Source organism: Chiloscyllium plagiosum, unplaced genomic scaffold (genome assembly GCF_037043375.1).
Source record: "Chiloscyllium plagiosum isolate Xiang-an unplaced genomic scaffold, Cpla_swu_hap1 HiC_scaffold_17, whole genome shotgun sequence".
NCBI lineage: Eukaryota > Metazoa > Chordata > Chondrichthyes > Orectolobiformes > Hemiscylliidae > Chiloscyllium > Chiloscyllium plagiosum.
In genome coordinates, this window is record NW_028270155.1 from 29,405,839 (window position 1) to 29,431,519 (window position 25,681).

The window sequence follows — 25,681 nt, forward strand, 5'->3', positions numbered from 1 at the left end:
AAGTCTCCAGCAGATTGAAAATGGGAGGGCCAGCTGGAGTCTATTAGAATAGGTAAGTCTAGAGATAATAGAGGCAATCAGGAGGGGTTTCAAGAGTAGATGGATCTGAGCAGGAACAACTTCGAGTGATTTTGCGCATAATAATGATGATAATAGGTAATCTTTATGGTATTGGGTGTATGTGATCAGGAGATCATCTTGGGTTCAAATAAGACATCAAGGTTGCAAGCAATCTGGTTTACATTCAAACACTTGCCGTTCATCTATCATCCCTATGCTTGTTAGCTTCTACTGGCTCCTAGTCACCAATGTCTTCATTTTGAAATTTTCATCCTCATTTACAAATCCTTACATGTATTTGCACATGTCCAACACTTCACCTTCAACTCTAATCTTCTCCAGCTTAGTTAAAAATCACACAACACCAAGTTATAGTCCAGCAGGTTTATTTGGAAGCATAAGATCATAAGACACAGAATTTATAGCAAAAGATTACAGTGTCAGGCAACTGAAATAATATTTTGAACAAACCTGGATTGTTTCATCTGTCTTTCATCTTTTAGAATGAATTGCAGGTTTCGGTTCATTAATATGTAAATCCCAGAATTCTTTGAAGTCACCTTCTTGACATAACTTAATGTTTTATAACAAAAGGTGACATCTCAGCTCAGATAATGCATTAAAGGTGTAAGGTGTCTGTATCCCAATCTTGAGTCAGACTGGTTCTGTCTCCAAAATGGAATTTACAAAATATTACATGGATTATTACTGCCTGCAGATTGTGCATTTTTTGAGCAAAGTAGAATGTATCTGCAAATATAATTCTGCAAATATAAATTTATCCCGTAGACTTTTATGTGTGTGTGTGTGCATGAGACAGAGAAAGAGAGAGAGTGAATGTGTGTATGTGGGTGCGTGAGTGTGAGTGCATGTAGAAACTGTGTTTGCATGTCTGAAAGATTGATAAAGTACTTTGATGTGATGGAGTATGAGCCTGTGAGGGGGTGTGTGCATGGGTGTGAATCTGGGGTGTGTCTTTGTGGCGGCACAGTGGTTAGCACTGCTGCCTCACAACACCAGGGTCCCAGGTTCGATTCCAGTCTTGGGTGACTGTGTGGAGATTGCACATTCTCCCCGTGTCTGTGTGGGTTTCCTCCGGGTGCTCTGGTTTCCTCCCACAGTCCAAAGATGTGCAGGTCAGGTGAATTGGCCATGCTAAGTTGCCCATAGTGTTAGCTGCATTAGTCAGAGGTAAATGGATCTGGGTGGGTTACTCTTCGGAGGGTCGGTGTGGACTTGCTGGGCCGAAGGGCCTGTTTCAATGCTGTAGGGAATCTAATCCAATCTAAATGTATGAGAGAGAGAGCATTTTTTTTTATTAGATTACATTACAGTGTGGAAACAGGCCCTTCGGCCCAACAAGTCCACACCGACCCGCCGAAGCGCAACCCACCCATACCCCCTATATTTACCCCTTACCTAACACTACGGGCAATTTAGCATGGCCAATTCACCTGACCTGCACATCTTTGGACTGTGGGAGGAAACCGGAGCACCCGGAGGAAACCCACGCAGACACGGGGAGAACGTGCAAACTCCACACAGTCAGTCGCCTGAGGCGGGAAATGAACCCAGGTCTCCGGCGCTGTGAGGCAGCAGTGCTAACCACTGTGCCACCGTGCCGTCCACTAATACATACAGTGGGGTCACCTGTAATGTGACATGATTCTGGAGCTTCGAAATCAACGTTTCGGGCAAAAGCCTTTCATCAGGAATCCTGATGAAGGGCTTTTGCCCGAAACGTCGATTTCGAAGCTCCTTGGATGCTGCCTGAACTGCTGTGCTCTTCCAACACCACTAATCCAGAATCTGGTTTCCAGCATCTGCAGTCATTGTTTTTACCTCTGTAATGTGACATGAACCCAAGGTCCCGGTTGAGGCCATCCTCATGGGTCCCGAACTTGGCTACCAGCCTCTGCTCAGCCATTCCAGCTTCACAACCCTCTGAGATATCTTGTACTCCTCTAGTCCTTGCCTGTTGAGCATCCCCAATTTTAATTGCTCTATTGTTAGTGATTGTGAATTTAACTGCCTACTCCTAAACTCTGGAATTCCTCCCTAAAATTCTCCAACAGTCCATCTCTCTTTTCTCCTTTAAGGTGCTCCTTAACGTCTACCTCTTTAACCAGCTTTGTGCGATCTGCTCTCAGAATGCTGTAAGTTGCTTTGCCTTTAATGCATCATGAAATACCTTGGGAGATTGTTTTTTCACACTAGAAGTTCTATTTAATTATAAGTTGTTATTCCTCTCAACTCTCTTCAGTAGCATGTTCCAAATTCTTGCTGCTCTTTGGACAAAGAGATTTGTTTCGATTTCTTGGAGAATGTCTTTTCTGATGCCCTCTAGATCTTGCCGCTCCCCACAAGTGAAAAAGTCTGCCTGTCTACTCTAGGACTACTTTTTTTTTATTTTAAAGACCTCTAGGATTCCTCGAAGACAAGGCTATTCATCCTTTCTGATATCAAAATTAGTGCGGAAGCTAAATTTCCACATGACAAGAGTTAAGAATGACTTATTTTTATGCAAAATGTAGTATATTTTGTGGGAATAAGCAAGGGTTTATGTGTTTTTAATTTGGATTTTATTCTTAATTTGCTGTTCTACATGAATGAAGATTTTCAGAGAGGAGAACTGAACTGGCTGGGTCAACAAAGCATAAGTCAATTAATAAATAATCATGAAAAAAAAACAACTGAACCATGACCTGTGTTGGTGAATTAAATTAATTATGTAAATACAAGTGAGTTATAAACATGTTAATTAATTGATGAATCAGAGGTTATGAATGCAGACATAAATTAGGACTGAGTTCAGAAATATTCACCCACAAAAATTAAAAGTTAACCTTCAGATAAATATTCCAGTGAGTGAAACAAAACAAAGAATTATAGGAATAATAAAAACAATTTGTATATGAATTATATATATACAAATGATTTGATTCCTATTTTGAAGCTACAATGAACTCCACAAAAGGCAACAAGCTTTGGTGCAGCACCTGATGAGTTATATTAATCACAGAAATTAAAGCTATTTAGTAGTTCTCGCCGTTTATACTATAAAAGAAATTGCAGTTAATAAATACAAATTTTCATTACTCAACAACGATTATTAACAACTCCAATGAAAACACTAGATACACAGCTTTCATTGGATCTCTCATGACTTGAAAGCTGCTTTCAGGGATTGACTTGTATCCTATGTGTGACATACTTAGGAAGCATACTTCTGATAAGTAGTTCGACCATAAGGATTCATGAAGAAAGAGTGGGAGTTGACTGTCCACTAACTCAGAGTCTGATATTGCAATAAGTAAATTCTGTCAGATGTTATGTGTCATATAGGATAAATCAGATTTTCCAATTCTCCAGCTTTCGATAATTAGTTTTTCATTTGTAAATTCTGCCCACCTTGTGGACGAGAGTATGAATTTGCCATGTGAGTCATATTCTACAGCATAGGGTAGCAAAAAACATGAATGTGCCGTGTTACACAAATAACTATGTTATTGATTGTTGCGTCATTTTTAATTTAGATGTTAGTATTTTGATATTTCAGAATCTTGGTCAAATTGTGAAAAAGATTTGTTCAGAAAAATGCTCAAAAATGTAGCTTCTTTGGGCAGCATTACAAACAGATTACAACTTGAAGAGCATCACAAGCAGGTAACAACGTATTTACTTATATGTAATGTTTAATCATATTCCTCGTAATTTTTGAAATCGCCCTCCAGCATCTTTAACTCTTGAGCTTTTGTGGTGTTCCCCGCTCAGTATCTTCCTGTAATATTAAGCATAAAAAAAGTACACCTATAAAGAGATACTTAACTCAAATTTCAGCATAATTATAGCACAAAATTACCTCTTTACAACAGTCATAGCACTAATGGACCACATCACAGGAAATTTAGGATATTGTAGACATTACGTCCAGCAAGTGCACATAATGCATGAAATGAAATCACTGTAAGACTGTAAGTCAAACATATTGTCGTAATTCACATGCAAAATCAATTGTAGATCTTCGACTTGAAAACAAACTATGATTAATAATTTTTGGTCAATGTCACAACAGAGCCAATAAAGTCACTAAAATGCCACCAATAATCATAAAAGCCACTGAAAGATCTTCTCAGTTGCCTCAAACAGAGAAGCACCTACCGAGTGAGAGAAAGAAGGGCCCAAAGACTGTTATTAACCCCAATACAAGCAGGAGAGAGGAGAACCCAGAAACATTCAATTACAACTAAAGGAACAGGAGAGAGAAGGATTCACAAATAGCTCCTAGGACTAAATGAGCATGGCACAGATGAGGGAGTTAATTTGTAAGAGTAAAGGATTTCTACTAGTCTACAATTTTTAGTTAATAGTACATGAGTAAGCTAAAGTAATCAAAGTTATCATAAGGGAAGTAACTTAAAAGTATAAGTTAAGGTAAGGCAGGGGAGCCAAGTAGAATGCTTGACCATGGCATGTGGGGAGTCACAGACACTACTTATGACTAGGTGAGCCTATATGCAAAAAGCACCACTAGCAGCACAAGCTTGAGCTCAAGCAGCAGCTAGTGAGGTGAGGTCATCACTGAGGAGTATCTGTGATTCAGAAAGTGGTGTTATAGCAGGACCAGAGAGGTGGTCACACCACAGGTTAAGTGGTGTTGGCATATAAGGATTGGGTAACCACCAGGCAGTTTAAGAGAAATAGACAGGTAATGCAGGACTTCCCAGATGTACTGTTCAATAATCAGGTTTCCATTCTGGATAGCAGTGAAGTCAATGATCTTCAAAGGTAGCGTAGCAAGAGCCACATATTACTGATAGGAGATTCTTTAGTAAGGAGAATGGACAGTCATTTCGCCGACTAGTTGGAGGAAGACAGCAAATGGTGGTAGGTTCACATTGTTACCAACAACGTTGGTAATAAGGGGGATGTGATCCTACAATCAGAATTTAGGGAATTTTGTAGAAAATTAGCAAGCGGATCTAAAACCATTAAAAATAGGACATAAGATCATAAAAATAGGAACAAGAGAAGGCTGTTCAGCACCTCAAACCTGCTCCACCAGTCAATAATCTCATGGCTGGTCCGACACTCATGTCCACTTTCTTGCCATTTCCCCCTAAAGCAGTAATCTCTGGATTAATTCCAGTGCCACGTGCAGGTGAGTACTGAAATAGAAGAATAAGTCAAATAAATGCTTAGCTGGAAAGATGGTGTAGGGGGAGGACTTTAGATTCCTGGGACATTGAGACTTGCTGTAAGAAGATGGAACCTCTGCCAGCCAGATGGATTGCACCTGAACAGAGGAAGGCTTAGTTCCTAGGGGGGCATTTTGCTAGTGCTGCTGCAGAGGGGTTTAGTTAACTCACTAGAGCAAATGAAAACCAAAGTGCATTCATTGATGGAAGAGGCAGACTGCATTATCATAGAGAATAGTAAGTTAGGAGATGGTGTTGAAGTAAGGGAGAAAGTAATATCCTGCACATATCTGAAAGCATGGAACGTAGTTGATTAGTTTGGGGAATTACCGGCACATATGGCCTTGCATTGCCTTAAGCTGTCGTGATGATAATGGAGACCTGGCTTAAGGAATAATAAGGTTAAAGTATTCCTGGTTTCAAAGTGTTCAGTAAAGATATGAATGAGAATAAAGGACAGGTGGAGTATTTGGTTAGGGAGAGAATTGTACTACTGGATAAAAAGGATGTTACAAGGGGGAGATCGAAGGTTTATTTCCGCATACTGGCGGTTGGAACAGCAGTTAGAGGCAAGGGAGCTAAGAGATATGATGAATGGCAACTATGGGAAGGGAGAAAAACCGTACACTAAGTCAGGTGCATCGGTTAATTCCAGGAAAGGTAGTGCAGGAGTCTCCTGGTTGTCTCCATCTCAAACAAGTATGCTGTTTTGGAAAATGTAGGGGGCGATGGATTCTCAAGGGAATGTAGCACGACCAGCCAAGTTTCTGGTACCGAGACTGGCATTAATGTAATGAGGGGTATGTCAGGTTCGAAATAATCGATTGTGATAAGGGACTGTCTAGTCAGAGGCACAGACAAATGTTTCTGCAGCCAACAACGAGAAATAAGAATGGTGTATTGCCTCCCTGGTGCCAGGATCAAGGATGTCATGGAGAGAGTGCAGAATATTCTCAAAGGGAAGAGAGACCAGCAAGAGGTTATTGTATACACTGGAACTAACAACACAGGAAGGGAAAAGGATGAGATTAACAGCATAGAATATAGACATAGGACAGTACAACACAGTACAGACCCTTCAACCCTTGATGTTGTGCTGACCTTTTATCCTTTTCTAAAATCAAACTAACCAACGTACCCTACATTTTACTATCATCCAAGAGTTGCTTAAATGTTCCTATGTATTTGACTCTACTGCCACTGATGGCAATGCATTCCACGGACCCACCACTCTCTGTGTAAAGAACCTACCTCTGACATCTCTTCTAAACTTTCCTCCAATCACCTTAAAGTTACCCCACCCTTGGAATAAGTCTCTGGCTATCCGCTTTATCTATGCCTCTCAACATCTAGTACAGCTCTATCAAGTCACCTCTCATCCTTCTTCACTCCAATGAGAAAAGCCCTAACTCCCTCAAACTTTCTTCATAAGACATGACCTCCAGTCCAGGCAGCATCCTGGTAAATCTCCTCTGCACCATCTCCAAAGCTTCCGCATTCTTCCTATAATGAAATGACGAGAACTGAACACAAGTGTAATCTAACCAGGGCTTTACAGAGCTGCAGCATAACATCGCTGCTCTTAAACTCAATGCCCCTGCTAATGAAGCCAACACACCATACGCCTTCTTAACATCTCTATCAACTCAGGTGGCAACGTTGAGGGATCTATGGATGTGGACCCCAACATCCCTCTGTTTCTCCACACTGCCAAGAATCTTGCCTTTAATGTTTTAATCTGCATTCAAATTCGACCTTCCAAAATGAATCATTTCACACTTTTCCAGGTTCCATCTGCCACTTCTCAGTCCAGCTCTGTATCCTGTCAATGTCTTGTTGCAACCTACAGCAGCCCTCCACACTATTTACAACTCCACCAACCTTTGTGTCATTGGCCAACTTACTAGCCCACCCTTCCACTTCCTCATCCAAGTCATTAATAAAAATCACAATGAGCAGAAGTCCTAGAACAGATCCCTATGGAACACCACTGAGCTCCAGACTGAATACTTTCCATCTATTATCACCCTCTGCTTTCTATGGGCCAGCCAATTCTGCATCCAGACAGCCAGATTTCCCTATATCCCATGCCTCCTTACTTTTCGAATGAGCCTACCATGGGGAACCTTATCAAATACCTTTCTAAAAACCATATACACCACACCTCATCATCCAAGGTTCCTTCACTCTATCATCCCTTCCTTGCCTCAGTGGGACAAACCTATCCAGCACTCACAGCAAGTGCTCCCTCAACAACTTCCACATTTCTGTCGTGCATTTCCCTGAGACTATCTGCTCCCAATTCATGTTCCACGGTTCCTGCCTAATAGCATTGTAATTCCCCCTCCCCAGTTAAATACTTTCCCATACTGTCTGTTTCTATCTCTTTCCATGACTATAGTAAAGGACAGGGAGTTGTGATCACTATCATCAAAATGCTCTCCCACCAAGAGATATGACACCTGACCTGGTTTGTTGCCAAGCACCAAATCCAATATGGGCTCCCCTCTAGTCGGCCTATCTACATATTGAGTCAGGAATCTCTCCTGAACACATCTGAAAAAATGTGCTCCATCCAAACTATTTGCACTAAGGACTTTCTAGTCAATATTCGTGAAGGTGAAGTCACCCATGACAACAACCCTTCTGCACCTTTCCAAATTCTGCCTCCCAATCTGCTCCTCTGTGTCTTTATTGTTACTGGGGGGTCTGTAGAAAACTCCCAAGAAAGTGACTGCTTCTTTTCTATTTCTTTCTTACACCTATACTGACTCTGTAGACAAACCCTCCTTGATGACCTCCTTTTCTGCAGCTGTGATACTATCCCTGATTAGCAAAGCCACTCCCCCACCTTTTTTACCTCCCTCCCTATTCCTTTTGAAATGTTTAAACCCTGGAACATCCAACAACCATTCCTGCCCCTGTGATATCGAAGTCTCCGGAATGGCCATAACATCCTAGCTCCAAGAACTGATCCATGCTTTAAGTTCATCACCCTTATTTCTGACACTTCTTATGTTAAAATAGACATATTTCAATACATCACACTGATTGCAACTTGCCCTATCAGCTGTCTTTCTCTTCTCACAGACTCTCTGCATGTTGTATCTGCCTGTTCACCAGCTATCCCATCCTATGATCCATAGCTCCAGTTCCCATTCCCCTGGCAAATTAGTTTAAACCCTCCTGAAGAGCTCTAGCAAACCTCCTGCCCAGGATATTGTGCACCTCCGGTTCAGGTGCAACCCATCCTCCTTGTACAGGTTCCACTTTCCCCAGAAGGTATCCTAATGATCCACATATCTGAACACCTCCCTCCTACACCAGCTCTACAGGCACATGTTCAGCTGGACTCACTCTCTGTTCCTAGCCTCACTAACCCACGGCACCGATAGCAATCTTAAGGTTGCTACTCTACTCACCCTGCCTTTTAGCTTCCAACCTCTCTCCCTATATTCACTTTTCACGTCCTTATCCCTTTTCTTAGCTGTGTCATTGGTACCCATGTGTACCAAAATTTCTGGTTGTTCCTCCTCCCATTTAAGAATCCTGTGGACTCGATCCGAGATATCTCTGATGCTGGCACCCGGGAGGCAATATACCATCTGGTAGTCTTGTTCCAACCACAGACTCTCCTGTCTGTTCCTCTAACCATTGAATCTCCCATCACTATCATTCTCCTATTCTACCCCCCTCTCTCCTGAGCCACAGAGTAAGGCTCAGTGCCAGAGACCTGGCCACTGTGGCTTTCCCCTAGTAGTTCATTCCCCCCAAGAGTATCCAAAGCGATATACTTATTATTGAGGGGAACGACTACAGGGGATCCCTACATTGATTGCCTATTCCTTTTCCCTCTCCTGACTGTCACTCAGCTACCTTTAACCTGTAACATAGATGCGACTACCCCCCTATAACTCCTCTCTATCACCCCCTCAGCCTCCCGAATGATTCAAAGTTCATCCAGCTCCAGCTCCAGTTCCCTAACTTGGTCTGTGAAGAGCTGGAGTTGGGTGCACTTCTCATTGGTGAAGTCAGCAGGGACACCAGTGGTGACCCTTACCTCCCACATCCTGCAAGAGGACCATGCAACTGCCCTCGCCTCTTCCCTCTCCTCTAAATTGCCAAATGAGATTTTTTAAAAACTTCCCAACCTTCCACACAGAGTCTTTCTTTTGAAGATTCTGAAGGGAAAATTTGGGAAGTTAGGCAGGAATTTAAAAAGAATGTCCCTCTCCCTCCCCCTCAGGTAGTAATATCTGGATTACTTCTGGTGCTTAGAGTTAGTGAGGGTAGGAATAGGAGGATAGAGCAGATGAATGCATGGCTGAGGAGCTGATGCAAGGGAGAAGAGATCTAATATACCGGCAGGCAGATTTGATAGGGCTGCTCAGGAGGAGTTAAATGAGTAAGGTGGGGCCAGATGGGGGTGAGGGTGGAGTGAGAGTGGGATCTGGGGAGATAGTGAGGAAAGAGATCAGTCTGAGACTGATACAATTGGGAAAAGAAGCAAGTCAAACAGTCAGAGCAGGCAGGAACAAAGCAGAAAACAAAGTGGGATTGATAAATTAAATTACATTTATTTCAATGCAGGAGGCCAAATGGAAGACAGATGAACTGAGGGCATGGTTAGGAAAATGGGGCTGGGATATCATAGCAATTACAGAAACGTGGCTCAGGGATGGACTGGACTGGCAGCTTAATGTTCCAGGATACAAATGCTATAGGAAGGATAGAAGGGGGGGGGGGGAGGGGGAATGGTGTTTTTGACATGGGATGGCATGTACTTAGGGAGGATATTCCTGGGAATGCATCCAGGGAAGTTACTTGGATGGAACTGAGAAATAAGAAAGGAATGAGCTCCTTATTAGACCCCGCCCCCCCCCCAATAGTCAGAGAGAAATTACAAAACAGATTTGTAAGAAGATCTCAGTTATTTATAAGAATAACAGGGTAGTTATGGTCAGGGAATTTAACTTTCCAAACATAGACTGGGACTGCCATAATGTTAAGGATTTAGATGGAGAAGAATGTGTTAAGTATGTACAAGAAAATTTTCTGATTCTGTATGTGGATGTACCGACTAGAGAAGGTGCAAATCATGACCTGCTCTTGGGAAATAAGGCAGGGCAGGTGACTGTGGTGTCAGTGGGGGAGCACTTCAGGGCCAGCGACCATAATTCTATTAGTTTTTAAATAGTGATGGTAAAGGATAGACTGGATCTAAAAGTTAAAGTTCTAAATTGGAGGAAGGCCAATTTTGACGATATTAGGCAAAAATTTCCAAAAGTTGATTTGGGCTGGATGTTCACAGGTAAAGGGACAGCTGGAATGTGAGAAGTCTTCAAAAATGAGATAACGAGAGTCCAGAGACAGTATATTCCTGTTGGGGGTGAAAGGTGGTAGGTGTATGGATTCCTGGATGACTAGAGAAATTGAGGTGTTGATCAAAAAAAAGAAGGAAACATATGTCAGGTATAGACAGGATAGATCAAGTGAATGCTCAGAGTATAAAGGCAGTAGGAATATACTTGAGAGAAATCAGGAGGGCAAAAAGGGAACATGAGATAGCTTTGGCAAATAGAATTAAGGAGAATCCAAAGGGTTTTTAAAAATACATTAAGGACAAAAGGGTAACTAGGGAGAGAATAGGGCCCCTCACAGATCAGCAAGGCAGCCTTTGTGTTGAGCCGCAGGAGATGAGGGAGATATTAGACTAGTATTTTGCATCAGTGTTCACTGTGGAGAAGAATATGGAAGATACAGAATGAAGGATATAGATGGTGGCATCTTAAAAAAAAAAGGCCACATTACAGAGGAGGAGATGCTGGATGTCTTAAAACGTATAAAGGTGGATAAATCTTCAGGACCTGATCAAGTGTACGCTAGAAATCTGTGGGAAGCTATGGATATAATTGCTGGGCCCTTTTCTGAGATCTTTGTTCCAACAATAGTCACAGATGAGGTGCTGGAAGATTGGAGGTTGGCTAACGTATTGCCAGTATTTAAGAAAAATGGTAAGGAAAAGCAATGGAACTATAGACTGGTGAACCTGACATTGGTGGTGGGCAAGTTTTTGGAGGGAATCCTGAAGGACAGTATTTATATATATTTGGAAAGGCAAAGACTGATTATGGGTAGTCAACATGGCTTTATGCATGAGAAATCATGTCTGACGAACTTGATTGAGTTTTTTGAAGAATTAGTGAAGAGGATTGTTGAGGGCAGAGCGGTGGTCATAACCTATATGGACGTCAGTAAGGCATTTGATAAGTTCCTCATGGTAGACTGGTTAGCAAGGTTAGACCACATGGAATACTGGGAGAACTAACCATTTGAATACAGAACTGGCATGAAGTTAGAAGACAGAGGGTGGTGGTGGAGGGTTGCTTTTCAGACTGGAGGTCTGTGACCAGTGGAGTGCCACAAGGATCGGTGCTGGGTCCACTGCATTTTGTCATTTATATAAATGATTTGAATGTGAACATAGAAGTACAGTTAGTAAGTTTGCAGACGTCACCAACATTGGAGGTGCAGTGGACAGTGAAAATGGTTTCCTCAGAGTACAACAGGATCTTGATCAGATGGGTCAATGGGCTAATCAGTGGCAGATGGAGTTTAATTTAGATAAATGGGAGGTGCTGCATTTTGGAAAGACAAATTAGGGCAGGACTTATACACTTAATGGCAAGGTCCTGTGAAACATTGCTGAACAAAGAGACCTTAAAGTACAAGTTTGTTGTTCCTTGAAAGTGAGTTGCAGGTTGATAAGATGGTGGAGAAGGCTTTTGGTATGCTTTCCTTTATTGGTCAGTGCATTGAGAAAATGAGTTAGGAGGTCATGTTGTGGCTATACAGAACATTGGTTGAGCCACTTTTGGAATATAGTGTGCAATTCTGGTCTTGCGCCTATAGGAAGGATGCTGTGAAACTTGAAAGGATTCAGAAAAGATTTACAAGGATGTTGCCAGGGTTGGAGGATTTGAGCTATAGGGAGAGGCTGAATAGGCTAGGGCTGTTTTCTCTGGAGTGTCGGAGACTGAGAGGTGAACTTATAGAGGTTTATAAAATCATCAAGGGTATAGATAGGGTGAATAGACAAGGTCTTTTCTCTGGGGTGGAGGAGTCCAGAATGATAAGGCGTAAGGGTGAGAGGGGAAAGATTTAAAAGGGACCTAAGGAGCAACTTTTTCACACAGAGTGGTGCATGTATGGAATGAGCTGCCAGAGGAAGTGGTGGAGGCTAATACGATTGCAACATTTAAACGGCATCTGGATGGGTATATGAATAAAGAACATAGAACAAAGAAAATTTACAGCCCAGGAACAGGCCCTTTGGCCCTCCAAGCCTGAGCCGATCCAAATCCACTGTCTAAACCTGTCGCCCAATTCTGAAGAACCTGTATCCCTTTGCTCCCCACCTACTCATGCATCTGTCCTGATGCATTTTAAATGAATCTACTGTGCCTGCCTCTACTATCTCTGCTGGCAATGTGTTCCAGGCAACTACCACCCTCTGTGTAAAGTACTTGCCACGTGTATCCCCCTTAAACGTTTCTCCTTTCACCTTGAAAATGTGACCTCTTGTTATTGAATCTTACATGCTGGGAAAAAGCTTATTTCTATCTACCCTGTCTATACCTTCATAATTTTGTAAACCTCAATCAGCTCCCCCCTCAATCTCCTTTTTTTCCTATTGAAAACAATCATACTCAACTTATCTTCATAGCTAGCACCTTCCATACCAGGCAACATCCTCGTAAACTTTCTTTGCACCCTCTCCAAAGGGTCCATATCCTTTTGGTAATGTGGCGACCAGAACTGTACACAGTATTCTAAATGCAACCAAACCAAAGTCTTGTACAATGTTAACATGACCTGCCAGCTTTTATACTCAATACCCCGTCCAATGAAGGCAAGCATACCATATGCATTCTTGACCACTCTATCCACCTGTGCAGCAACCTTCAGGGTACAATGGACACGAACTTCCAGATCTCTCCGCTCATCAACTTTTCCCAAGGCTCTTCCATTTATTGTATAATTTGCTCTAGAATTAGACTTCCTAAAAGGCATCAACTCACATTTGCCTAGATTGAACCCCATCTGTCACTTCTCCACCCAACTCTCCAGTCTATCTATATTCTCCTGTATTCTTTGACAGTCCCCTATGCTTTCTGCTACGCCACCAATTTTTGTGTCATCTGCAACTTGCTGATTATACCAACAGTACCCTCTTCCAGATCATTTATGTATATTACAAACAACAGTGGCCCCAGCACTGACCCCTGTGGAACACCATTGGTCACCTTTCTCCATTTTGAGAAACTCCCTTCAACTACTACTCTGTCTCCTGTTGCTCAACCTGTTTTTTATCCACCTAGCTAGAACACCCTGCATACCTGTGACTTCACTTTCTCCATTAGTTTACCTTGGGGAACTTTATCAAACCCCTTACTAAAGTCCATGTATATGACATCTATAGCCCTTCCTTCATGTATCAACTTGGTCTCTTCGTCAAAGAACTCTATAAAGTTGGTAAGGCACGATCTCTCCCATACAAAACCATGTTGCCTATCATTGATAAGCCCATTCTCTTCCAAATATAAATAGATCGTATCTCTCCATACCTTCTCCAGCAACTTTTCCACCACTGACATCAGGCTCACTGGTTTGTAGTTACCCGGAATATCCCTACTACCCTTCTTGTACAGGGGGACAACACGAGCAACCCTCCAGTCCTCCAGCACCTCACCTGTGTTTAAAGATGCTACAAAGATATCTGTCAAGGCCCCAGCTATTTCCTCTCTCGCCTCCCTCAGCAACCTGTCATAGATCCCATCTGGTCCTGGGATTTGTCCACCTTAATAACCTCTTGCCTACCTGACACATCTTCCCTACTTACATCACTGTGATCCGGACTAATCAAACTTCTATCTCACAGTGGCTCAGTGGTTAGCACTGTTGCCTCACAGCAGTAGAGTCCCAGGTTCAATTCCAGCCTCGGGCGATTGTCTGTGTGAAGTTTGCACATTCTCCCCGTGTCCGCGTGGGTTTTCTCCCATAGTCCAAAGATGCGCAGGCCAGGTGAATTGGCCATGGTAAATTGTCCATGGTGTGAGGTGCATTAGTCAGAGGGAAGTGGGTCTGGGTGGGTTACTCTTCGGAGGATCGGTGTGGACTGGTTGGGCCGAAGGGCCTGTTTCCACACTGTAGGTAATCTAATCTAATCTCAACGTTCATCATGTCTCTCTCCGAGGTGAACACTAATGCAAAGTAATCATTCAGAATCTCACCCATTTTCTCAGGTTTGACACACAACCTTCCTTCCTTATCCTTTAGTAGATCAATCCTTTCTTTAGTTACCAGCTTGCTTCTTATACCAGAATATAAAGCTTTGGGATTCTCCTTAATTCTGTTCGCTAAAGCTATTTCATGACCCATTTTAGCCTGCTTGATTCCTCGTTTAAGACTGGTCCTAACTCTCCCGATCATCCTCCAGGGTCCCTTCTGTTCTTAGCTGCCTGGACCTTATGTATGCTTCCCTTTTCCTCTTGGCTAGTCGTATGATTTCTCCCCTCACCCACGGTTCAAGAATCTTGCCTTTCCTATCCTTTCAACAGGACATGCCTATCCTGCACTATCTTTAACCTATCTTTGAAAGCCTCCCACATATCGAATGTTGACTTCCCTTCAAATAGCTGTGTTCAATCCACATTTCCCAGCTCCTGCCTAATTTTGATATAATTGGCCTTGGCTCAGTTTAGTACTCTTCCCTTTGGACTACTCTCATCTTTGTCTACAAGTATTCTCGAACTTAAAGAATAGGAAGGGTTTAGAGGGATATGGGCCAAGTGTTTGCAAATGGGACGAGATTAATTTAGGTTACCTGGTTGGCATGAAAAAGTTGAACCAAAGGGTCTGTTTCCATGCTGTACATCTCTATGACTCTATGACTTGGATAGTGCTAGACCTAGTTCTTTGGATTGAGATGGGCCAAGAAGATCACATGATGGGGGCAGCATTTAAGGGCCAGTGTTCATTGTATCATATGGTTTAGGATGATGTTAAAAAATACATTGTCAATCAATAGCACAAATGGACTATCGACCTCAAGAGTACAAGAACAGAACTGGTTGGGTGGTCTGAATCCGAATGTTATCAGGAGAAATAATAGCTGAACTATAGGCTGCCTTCAAAGAGGAGATGGCTTGGTCACAGTCAAAGTATATTCCCTTAGAAGGGAAAGGTTGGACTAATACATCCGGTGTACCATAGATGACAAAGGAGATAAAAATCAAGGTGAAGAAGAAAGTAGTATACTTATGGTAGATGTCAGGTAATAGATGTAGTTCATAACAAGCTGAATATAGAAGCTTATGAAAGGAGGTGAAAAAACGAGTAGCAAAGAGGGATTATGAAAAATGATTAATAGCTGACATTTCAGGAAATCCCAAAGTCTCCTGTATATATCAATAGTAAAAGAATGGTAAAAAGAATAGGGCCAATTGGGAATCAAATAGGGGAATTACTTTGAGGCAAGAGGCATGGCTGAGATATTAGTTGGATACTTTTCATCTATCTTTATCTGTGAAGCAGACGCTTCCCAGGCCATGGTTACAAAGGAGGGAACTTGGCCATTTTAAGGGTCCATAATTGATAAGAAAGTATTATTGGATAATTTATCAGTATTTAAAGTTGATAAGGCACCTGGACCTCACGATTCCAAAGATATTGAAGGAGGTGAGAATGGAAATTGCAGAGGCATTGGAAATTATCTTTCAATCTTCTCCAGATTCATAAATGGTGCCAGGATTAGTAAATTGCAAACATTATACCCTTGTTCAAAAAATGTAGTCAAGGTCAGCCCAACATATACAGAGCAGTCAGTTTAAGTCTGGAGCTGAGGTAGTATCTGGAAACAATCATTCAGTATAAGACTGATACTTGCATGGAAAAATATGAATTGGCTTGTTTTATGTTTTATTAGTTGCTGTATGTTATAGCAGTACAATGTCATCAGTCAGGTTGTGGGCTTTTTCAGACTTGTATTGAGCTTTTGCAGAGTGCACAGGTATGAAATAAAACTTCACTATTGGGTTGCACCAATAATGATTTTGTATGTTCTTTAGTTCTGACCAGAGCCTGTTAAGTGCCCAGTACAGAATACTTCAGAAGATTCAGCATAGATTTAAGGGAAGATTGTGGTTAACAAACATGGAGGTTTCTGATTGGTAATAGGGAAGGTTGACATAACAAGTGATGTATACATAAGCTTCTAAATATCTTCAATACAGCATCACACAAGACTTATGAGAAACTTTATCGGTCATGGAATAAAAGGGTTAGTAGCAAAGTGGGTGCAAAATTGGCTGAGGGATGGGAAATAGTTTAATGGTTAATACTTTTTCCCTCAGTTCGAAAGTAGTAGTGGGACCTTTTGCTTTTCCGAAAAAAGTGTGTGTGTATGTATGTATGTGTTATATATATATCTATCTATCTTGGTGTGCGGGGGACAATTTCAAAGTTTATAGATGACACAACACATGCGAGAATGGTCAATTGTGACAAGGACATTGTCAAACGTATAAAGGAAAATGGCGCATTGGTGGATTGAGCAGACTGAAGTTCAATGCTAAGAAGTGTGAGGTGATACACTTGGGTATAAAGAACATGGAGAGACTACATAAACTAAAAGGTCCTATTCTAAAGTGTGCAGGAACAGACACCTGAGTACATATAAATAATCAACGGTAGCTGAACAGATTGGGAGAGCTATTCCAGTCTTCATAAATAAGAACATAAAAGTATAAGAGTGGGGCTGTGATCTAACAATACTTAACATAGTCAGCAAACTTGAAGGGTGGGTTTGGTTAGGGGCAAATACCAAACTGATCAATTCATCCATCAGACCTACAAAGACTAAGCCAACATTTGCTTGAACAGAAAGCACCTTCGATTACTTTTCCGTCTTCTATGAATGAAATAAAAACAGGAATTGCTGAAGAAACTCAGCATGACTGGCAGCATCTGTGCAAAGAAAGCAGAATTAATATTGTATGTTATGACTCTGTAACATTTATTCTGCTTTCTCTCCATAGATGCTGCCAGACCTGCTAAGTTTCTCTCATTTCTTTCCACAATTCTTTTTGTTTCACTGCATGTTTGAAATCTTGATTATTTCTGCTGGAGAAGCAAGTACAAGGTTGATGTCACTGGGCTTTTATTGATTAGCTAACCTGTACTTCCTCATTCAGCGTAGTGTACATGAGGGGTTGGTTGGGAAATTAGCAGTGATTCATGAAATTCCCCAGCTTGTTGGGTATAGAATTGGTCAAGTAGGGGAGGACCGGCTCTAACCAGCCAAACCCAGTGAATAAAAAAAGTGAACTGGTTCTGATTGATTTTGTCTAGTGCAGAGTGATTTTGGAAGCTTCAGGACTGGCTGCCATATTTTCCTGTCTCTACATTTATATTCAGTTAAAGAATTGTTGTATGTTCTGAGAAAAGAATCCCAGTCTGTAGGAAATATCTAAATATTTCTGGAAGTCTACTAATTGTTCGCATTCACCAGTTACTTGGAAATTAGATATACAGTCATGCACATGAACAATTCATTATCTATATACTGCTTGAAGACTTGGCATCCTTAATTTTAAGCTATTTAATTGAACTGCAAATTACAATTTTTTGCTTTCTAATTTATCCCTTAACTGTGTCTGTGTGTGAATGGGATTTTATGCGCACAGCAGATTGGTCTTAAATCATAGCTATTAATTAGGTTGTTATTTAGCTTTGCCCTGCTAAAGTTACAGCATTAGTAATAAATTAATTTGTTTGTTATAAACTTAGTGTCCAAGTTCTGTTGTTCTTAAAGCTTGTTTAGAAACATTTGGGCAATTTTGAGGGTCATTGAATACTTTAATTTCACTGTGTTGCAAACCCAGCAATTTTAAGGCTTGCTATTCCTGTGTCATAACATTACAAATGATTTTCTTCGATTGTATATAATCTGGTGAACATCATCTCTAGTTTTGTTTTCCTTATTTAAGGGAGAAAATACTTCCCATAGAGGAAGCACAATAAAGTTTTACCAGATTCATTTCTAAAATGGCAGAATTTTCTCATGAGAAGAGATGGAGGAATTTGGGCTTGTTTTTGCTAGAATTTAAACAATGAAAATTATTTCGTTGAAACTTAAGAGGCAATAATGTCAGATTATGGGGCTGTCATTTAAGTGAAGAGGACTTTCTTCACTCAGAGGGTGGTGAATCTTTGGAATCACCTTCTGTAGACAACTGGGGAAGTTCAACATTGAGCATGTTTAACACAAAATAAATTCCTCAGGACTAATGGTATTAAGGAATATGGAGTCAGTGCAGGCAAATGACAGTGACTTAGGTGATCAGCCATAATTTAATTAAATGGCAGAGCTGTCTCAATGGACACGAACGTTTCTGTGTTACACCAGTGGGTCACTTAATTAAAATCTTTTGAAGGACAACAAATGAATACTACAACACAATGACTTTGTTTACAATAAAACTCCACATTTATTAACAAATATGACCCTACATTGCCACAACCTCTGTTTTGAATGCAAGATCTCAGGTTTATATTACAACAAGACACTTTTATGTTTATTGAAGAACAACTTGCAGAGACACAAAAAAAATCCAGGTAATCCAGTGTAATAATTAAAAAATTCCATTCAAAAAGCAGCTGCCTCCCTGATTCCTGTCCTTCTTATCATTGCTGCAATTAGGGCTCTCCATTTCTGAAACTGATATCTATCTAATATACATTGTCCATGGGTAAACTAGTGCTGTTGCCACCTGTTCTGGCCATTGTTATTTCCACATCACTCAGGGCTTCTCCTCCTCCACCCCGTTTTCTAAAATCAGAATTTCTTTCCACAATTATTTCATTTTGGAGTACTTGTGCACCTGGTAGACTTTAAATCAGTTGTTAAAACTCTAGTTTTAATTGGTCTACATGTTTTGAACCCTGTGAAGCTCATAACAGCTGAAGCCAATTGCAGGAAAGTATCTGTATGCATGCAAGTAGAAGTTAACTGAAATAGGGATTCAAGAAATGAATAGTAGGAAGTTGTAGAACAAATTTGGAGGAAATCATGGATATCCCTTTCTTTAATTGATTTGTGACACCTGTCATAAAGGACTGCACATTTTCATAAAATAGCTAAAAATACAGATCAGCTCATGTTGAAAGGTCAAGCTGGGTGAAACAATTGTAAAGCACAAAGGAACCTCAGCAAAAAATTACTGGACAGGTAAAGTAAACCCAATTTTCTATCCAGGATAACTGTGGAATTTAGAGGCCTGGTTAATGAAGAGTGAGTTTAGAGAAATGAGCATTTGGAAGAGGCTGAAACTCCTTTTAAAATTGAAAGAGTGTTTAAAAAAATCATTGGAATACAAATAATGTGTTAATCCCAGGTTGAAGTCTGAAGAAATTAAACACATTTCTGCATTTGTAGAAGGCACAGGTACAGTTCAAATTTGGAGTTGACAAGAATACAAACAAAAAACTCAAGAAACCTGTTTTCTTGCATACAGCCTGATGAATGTTGAAATGGAATCAAATAAAGCCATGCTTTGGAAAACACGAGGACCTGATGTTTTGAACCATGCAAGTCAAGCCTACTCATATCCCAGTGTCTTATGGTCTGAAGATACATAAGTTGCACTGCATCACACACCTCTCCCAGAGAAGGTCCATTCCCAAGTTGCACAGAATGGATAAACAGGCAAAAATTGCTGTTTCTTCAATGTCACAAGCAGAAAATCAGTTCTATTTTGCCAATACAGCAGGAATTATTTTCTCCCTGATAAGGATTTCTCACCAAATACTAACACTCAAAAGCCTGGCTGAATGGACAAATTCAATTTAAGAGCAGAAAAGAAAAAGAAACAACAATGCAAGGCTATTTTGACTAGTTAAACCTAACTTGACCCTCAAATAGCAAGGAACAGCATATTTCATCAATCTTGCTACTTATACATTATGATAACTCCAAAGGTCCCTGGAGAATTGGCACTGATATATCAGCCTGGTCAGATAATGCTCCTGTAAGATGAGGTATTTCACTGAAAAGTCAAGAAATACAGGATTGCTCATTTCCCTTTGTATTGTCCTCTTTCGTAATATCTGTTGAATTAACTCCCCAAAGCCTTAGAAAGCAGTTCTGCTTATTGTTTAGACAAGGCGTGGAGCTGTAGGAGATTCAGATGGACCAAAAGTACGGCTGAGTTAAAATTATTGTTATTCCACTTAAATACAGATGATTGTTTAAATCATTTTTTTTCTGAGGAATAAAGTTGCAAAGCACTGTAAAATCAAAGTCAACAGATGTCCAGAACTGAAAAGAAATACAGAAAGTCTAAGTGTGAGAATGGGTTACATTTGAACACTGAACCAATTCTTGCATACAAAATAAAACTGACAAGAGATCCACTGGAATGCACAGGTTATCCATACATCGTGTAAACACACACACATACACACAATTAGCTGACTCAACGTTGAGGGCACATAGATCTATGGCAAAGCCAATGATGGCAGCATCAAAACTGCTGTCACATGAACCTGTACACTATCCATAGTGATGACAAACTTGAATTTTTCAATCACTAATCACCTATGATGTAATGAAAAACTCAAGTGTTACATTATAAACCCAAATACGGTTATTCTCAGGCACTAGAAAAATGTAATTTTTTTTTTAGTGGTAATATACAAATATAGATTTGAAGCCATAATATTTAAACATATTTTGTACAAAATTAAAAAACATAAAAACAAAATTGGATAACAATCAAAGTCCAAAACGTGCTGGGGTATGTCGTGGAGTCATTGGTGTTCCTGGGTCCCTGCGTCCAGGAGTATAAATCTTGACAGACCTAGAAATAAAAATACAAAGATTATTTCTTCATTTCAAATCAAAGGACACAGTAGAGAAAAAGATTGCAAGTTCGACATATCAAATCACCTTTAATTGCTAAGTTCAAATGTTTGTAATAGCCATACAAATGAATAGTTCTAAATGTAATTTTCTATTTTAGTTTATAACTCCTGTTCAAAGCATGTCAGATTTCTGTTTTCAACTATACTAAATTATCTTGTCCATCAAATGCCTGCAGTTGTTTATATTTTCCTGTCCAATTTTAATATGAGTAACTGGCATTAAATGGCTAAAATAAAACCAAAAAATAAAACCGATGGTCTGTAAATTTTGCTCAGCTAGCTAAACTCAAGTCACCAAACTGCTTCCAGGTTCCAAGGATAAAAGAATAAAACATGTATTAAGGACAAGAGTGTTTTGGCGTATTATCCACAGCATAATGATAAATACATTCTTTCGAAGACAAACTTATGGTTTTGTTACAGCTGATGAACAAAAGATATTTTTCTATCTAATGCATTATGAAGACCAAAAATATGACAACGGAAAACATCTTTGAAAGTTCAGCCGGGATCCATGCTGAAAATCCATAACTATTATCGAGAAACAAATTACTAAACAGGCATGGCCATGAAGTAAAAAACATCCTACACAGAAGTCCCAGAGCAGCATCATTGGAAGGAAGATAAAATTTTAACTCAAAGTTCATGTTGCAATCAATGTGGATATGAATATGGCTATTTATAAAGGAAAAGTTGAGATTGGATATGCAAGCGAATAAGATTTTTTAAAACCATATCATGCATAATTACAGTTTCAGGGAGAGTCACACTTCTGACATTGATGATGATCTGGGCCCAGGAAGTGGATTTGAAGGCAGTTCTAATCACTCGGGCCTGTGCCTGTGGAGGAGCTAAGTAATCTGTTAATCTGGAAGATCAGTCTCCAAAGCAACCAATCTGGCAGACAGATCATCCCAACTGACAGGCAACTTGGCCAATGATTGCTGTGAAAAGCAGCAAGCATTGGCCAAGTAGGACACATCAAATTCCCTCTAATCTACCCATGTGCTGTGACTTGGGACTCATTGAGAACTGTTTTAGATTAGATTACTTAGTGTGGAAACAGGCCCTTCGGCCCAACAAGTCCACACCGCCCCGCCGAAGCGCAACCCACCCATACCCATACATTTACCCCTTACCTAACACTACGGGCAATTTAGCATGGCCAATTCACCTGACCTGCACATCTTTGGATTGTGGGAGGAAACCGGAGCACCCGGAGGAAACCCACGCAGACACGGGGAGAACATGCAAACTCCACACAGTCAGTCGCCTGAGGCAGGAATTGAACCCGGGTCTCTGGCGCTGTGAGGCAGCAGTTCTAACCACTGTGCCACCGTGCCGCCCACCGTGTTGGGAGTTTTCTTCACTCCAGACCTGCCTGCAGGTCCGAGAGCATGGCCTCAGATGGTGTGGATAAATTTCAGCCTCTCTCTCCCCCCAGATTCAGATTAGAAAATATGGACTCACACCTTGCAGATAGAAAGTAATGCAAAAAATGATTGGAAAATCTCCAACTTCTCTCTCTGACCACTAGGAAGACAACATTTATGGAGGAGGTCAATAACCTTCAGCTTGAAAATGCATTCTTCTCCTTCCCCATTGCTCCCATCGACACACCAGGAAACAAGAGGAAATCAATTTCATGTTCAATTCAGAAAACATTTTAATGGTATCAAGGAAACAGGAAATATGTTTGATATACAGGCCAGGTTAAAAAAAAAAAGAGGAACACACAGGACTTAGGGAGTAGATGTAGAACAATCACTCCTTCAAAATTGTTTCATGATTAAATAGTCATGGCAGATCTGGTTGTGATGCCATCGCCATCTTCCTGTCTGCAACGCACAACACAACCCTCAACTCCCTTGTCTGTGGAGAATCTTGATGGGACCCATAGGATTGGTCCAACCATTCACTCCAGAAACTGGAGGAGTAGGGAGTCATATTCTTACAATGACCATTTATGTATTTGAGAGGGAGAGAGAGAGAGAGAGAGCATATGGATATGAGAAAACAAGTGTGCACATATACACGAGAAAAAAAGAACATGTCTGAGTTTGTGTATTTCACGAGAGAGAGAATAAGTGAGAACAGAAAGGAGGGATACTAGATTGAGAGTGTGATACTGAGAGAGACAGTACGAGACTGATCTTCGCATGATCAGGATAAGATCACATCTGGAGTGAGACACAGTTCAAGCTAACCTGAAGCCCAAAATCATGGTCCCACTATGAAACAGAATGACACCACAGAAAAATGTAGGCTCACTGGTTTATAACATAGGTTACTTTCAGATCAAAGGTAAATAAGAGAAATATTTTCAGATTACAAACTAAAAGACCAGCAAGAAATTTAGAAAAAAAAAAATTAAAAATTAACATCTGTAACAAATGGGCAGCACGGTGGCACAGTGGTTAGCACTGCTGCCTCACAGCGCTAGAGACCCGGGTTCAATTCCCGCCTCAGGCGACTGACTGTGTGGAGTTTGCACGTTCTCCCCGTGTCTGTGTGGGTTTCCTCCGGGTGCTCCGGTTTCCTCCCACAGTCCAAAGATGTGCAGGTCAGGCGAATTGGCCATGCTAAATTGCCTGTAGTGTTAGGTAAGGGGTAAATGTAGGGGTATGAGTGGGTTGCGCTTCGGCGGGGCGGTGTGGACTTGTTGGGCCAAAGGGCCTGTTTCCACACTGTAAGTAATTTAATCTAATCTAATCTAAGTGTTGGTTGTTTGAGGAACTCCTGCTCAGAGTTGACGAGCTGCAGTCGAAGCCTCAAACACTGCAATACATCACAAAGGGGGAAAAGAGTTACTTGATTCTTTCAGGAGGCAGTCACACTCCATAGACTAACCATCTTAAATTTGGTCAGGGACAGGGACAGGAGGGAGTGACTACAAGCGGTGTAGGGAGAGGAATCCAGGAGGTAATGCTGAAGGAGTCTCAGCCCTTGAGCTTGTCTAACAATAGGGACTGAAGGGAGATGAGCAAACTGATCATAGCACCATGATACAAGGAGCCATTCAAGAGGTGGAAGAGAAAAGAAAATGTAGTTGTAATTGGGGACAGTATAGTCAAAGGGGAATATGCACTTTTCTGTGCAGCAAAGATTAAGGTCCCAAAGGCTGTGTTGCTTGCCAGGATCAGGATGTCTCTCTTGGCTGCAAAGGAATTTGGAGTTGAAGGGGATAGATTCAGTTGTCATAGTCCAAGTAGATACCAGTAATATTGGGAAAAAGAGGTTTGGCTGAGGAAATATGAGCAATCCAGAGCTACATTAAAAAGTAGAAACAAAAAAGTGCAATTATCTCCAGATTACAACCTGTGCCATGAGCTAATAGGCACTGGGTCAACAAGATTAAAAAGGTAAACATATGGTTCAAAGATTTGGCTGGGACAAATGGTTTCAAGTTGCTGGTTAGTGATGGCATTGATTGTTACAGGAAAATAAAAAAGGGACAATGTGTGAATGCCATATTGTACCAAGAAACCATAAAAGTTCTTTTTTTATTTAGTCGTGGGACATGGGCAGCACTGGTTGGCCAGCATTTATCACCTGTCCCTAGCTGCCCTGGAGAAAGTGTTGGCGAGCTGCCTTCTTGAACTGCTGCAGTCCACATGCTGTATGTTGACCCATAATACCCTGGAGAGAATTCCAACAATAGTGAAGGAACAGTGATGTATTTCTAAGTCAGGATGGTGAGTGGCTTGGAGGGGAACTTGCAGGTGGTAGTATTCCTATCCTAATCCTTCTAGATAAAAGTGGTGGTGGGTTTGGAAGGTGCTGTCTAAGGAACTTTGGTGAATTTCTGCATGCATCTTGTAAATAGTAGCAGCAGTGAGTGCACTCCACGTCAGTGGTGGAGGGAGTGGATGTAGCGCCAAATCAAGCAAGCTGCTTCGCCCTAGGTGGTGTCAAATGTCTTGAGCGTTGTTGGAGCTGCACCCATACAGGCAAGTGGGGAGTCAGGAGGTGAGTTATTTGCCACAGTGTACCAAGTCTGTGACCTGCTCGTGTAGCCACTGCGTTTATATGGACAGTCCAGTTGAATTTCTGGCCAATGGTGACCCCAAAGCTGTTGATAGTGGAGGAGTAAGTGATGGTAACACGATTGAATGGTAAGGTATGGTGATTAGATTATCTGCTTTTGGAGATGGTCATTGCCTGGCAATTGTGTGGTATGAATATTACTTGCCACTTGTCAGCCCGAGCCTGGATTTTGTCCACATCTTATTGCATTTAAATATTGACTGCTTCTAATATCTAATGTGTCATTAATGGTGCTGAACATTTTGCAATCATTGGTGAATATCTCCACTTTGACCTTCTGATGGAGGGAAGGTCACTGATGAAGCAGTTGAAGATGGGTTAGGCCTAGGATACTACCCTGAGGAACTCCAGCAAAGAGGTCGAGAGGTGACATGGTGGCTCAGTGGCTAGCA

General features: G+C 41.1%; 1 protein-coding gene across 1 annotated transcript in view; it reads right to left on the reverse strand.

Moving 5' to 3' along the window:
• Window positions 1-18,790: 18,790 nt before the first annotated feature.
• dhx38 (DEAH (Asp-Glu-Ala-His) box polypeptide 38) overlaps window positions 18,791-25,681 on the reverse strand; it is a 136,799-nt gene continuing 129,908 nt past the window's right edge. The window contains exon 27 of the mRNA XM_043706699.2: window positions 18,791-21,178. Coding sequence (XP_043562634.1) covers window positions 21,094-21,178 — 85 coding nt within the window. The 3' untranslated portion in view covers window positions 18,791-21,093. The remainder of the gene's footprint in view (window positions 21,179-25,681) is intronic.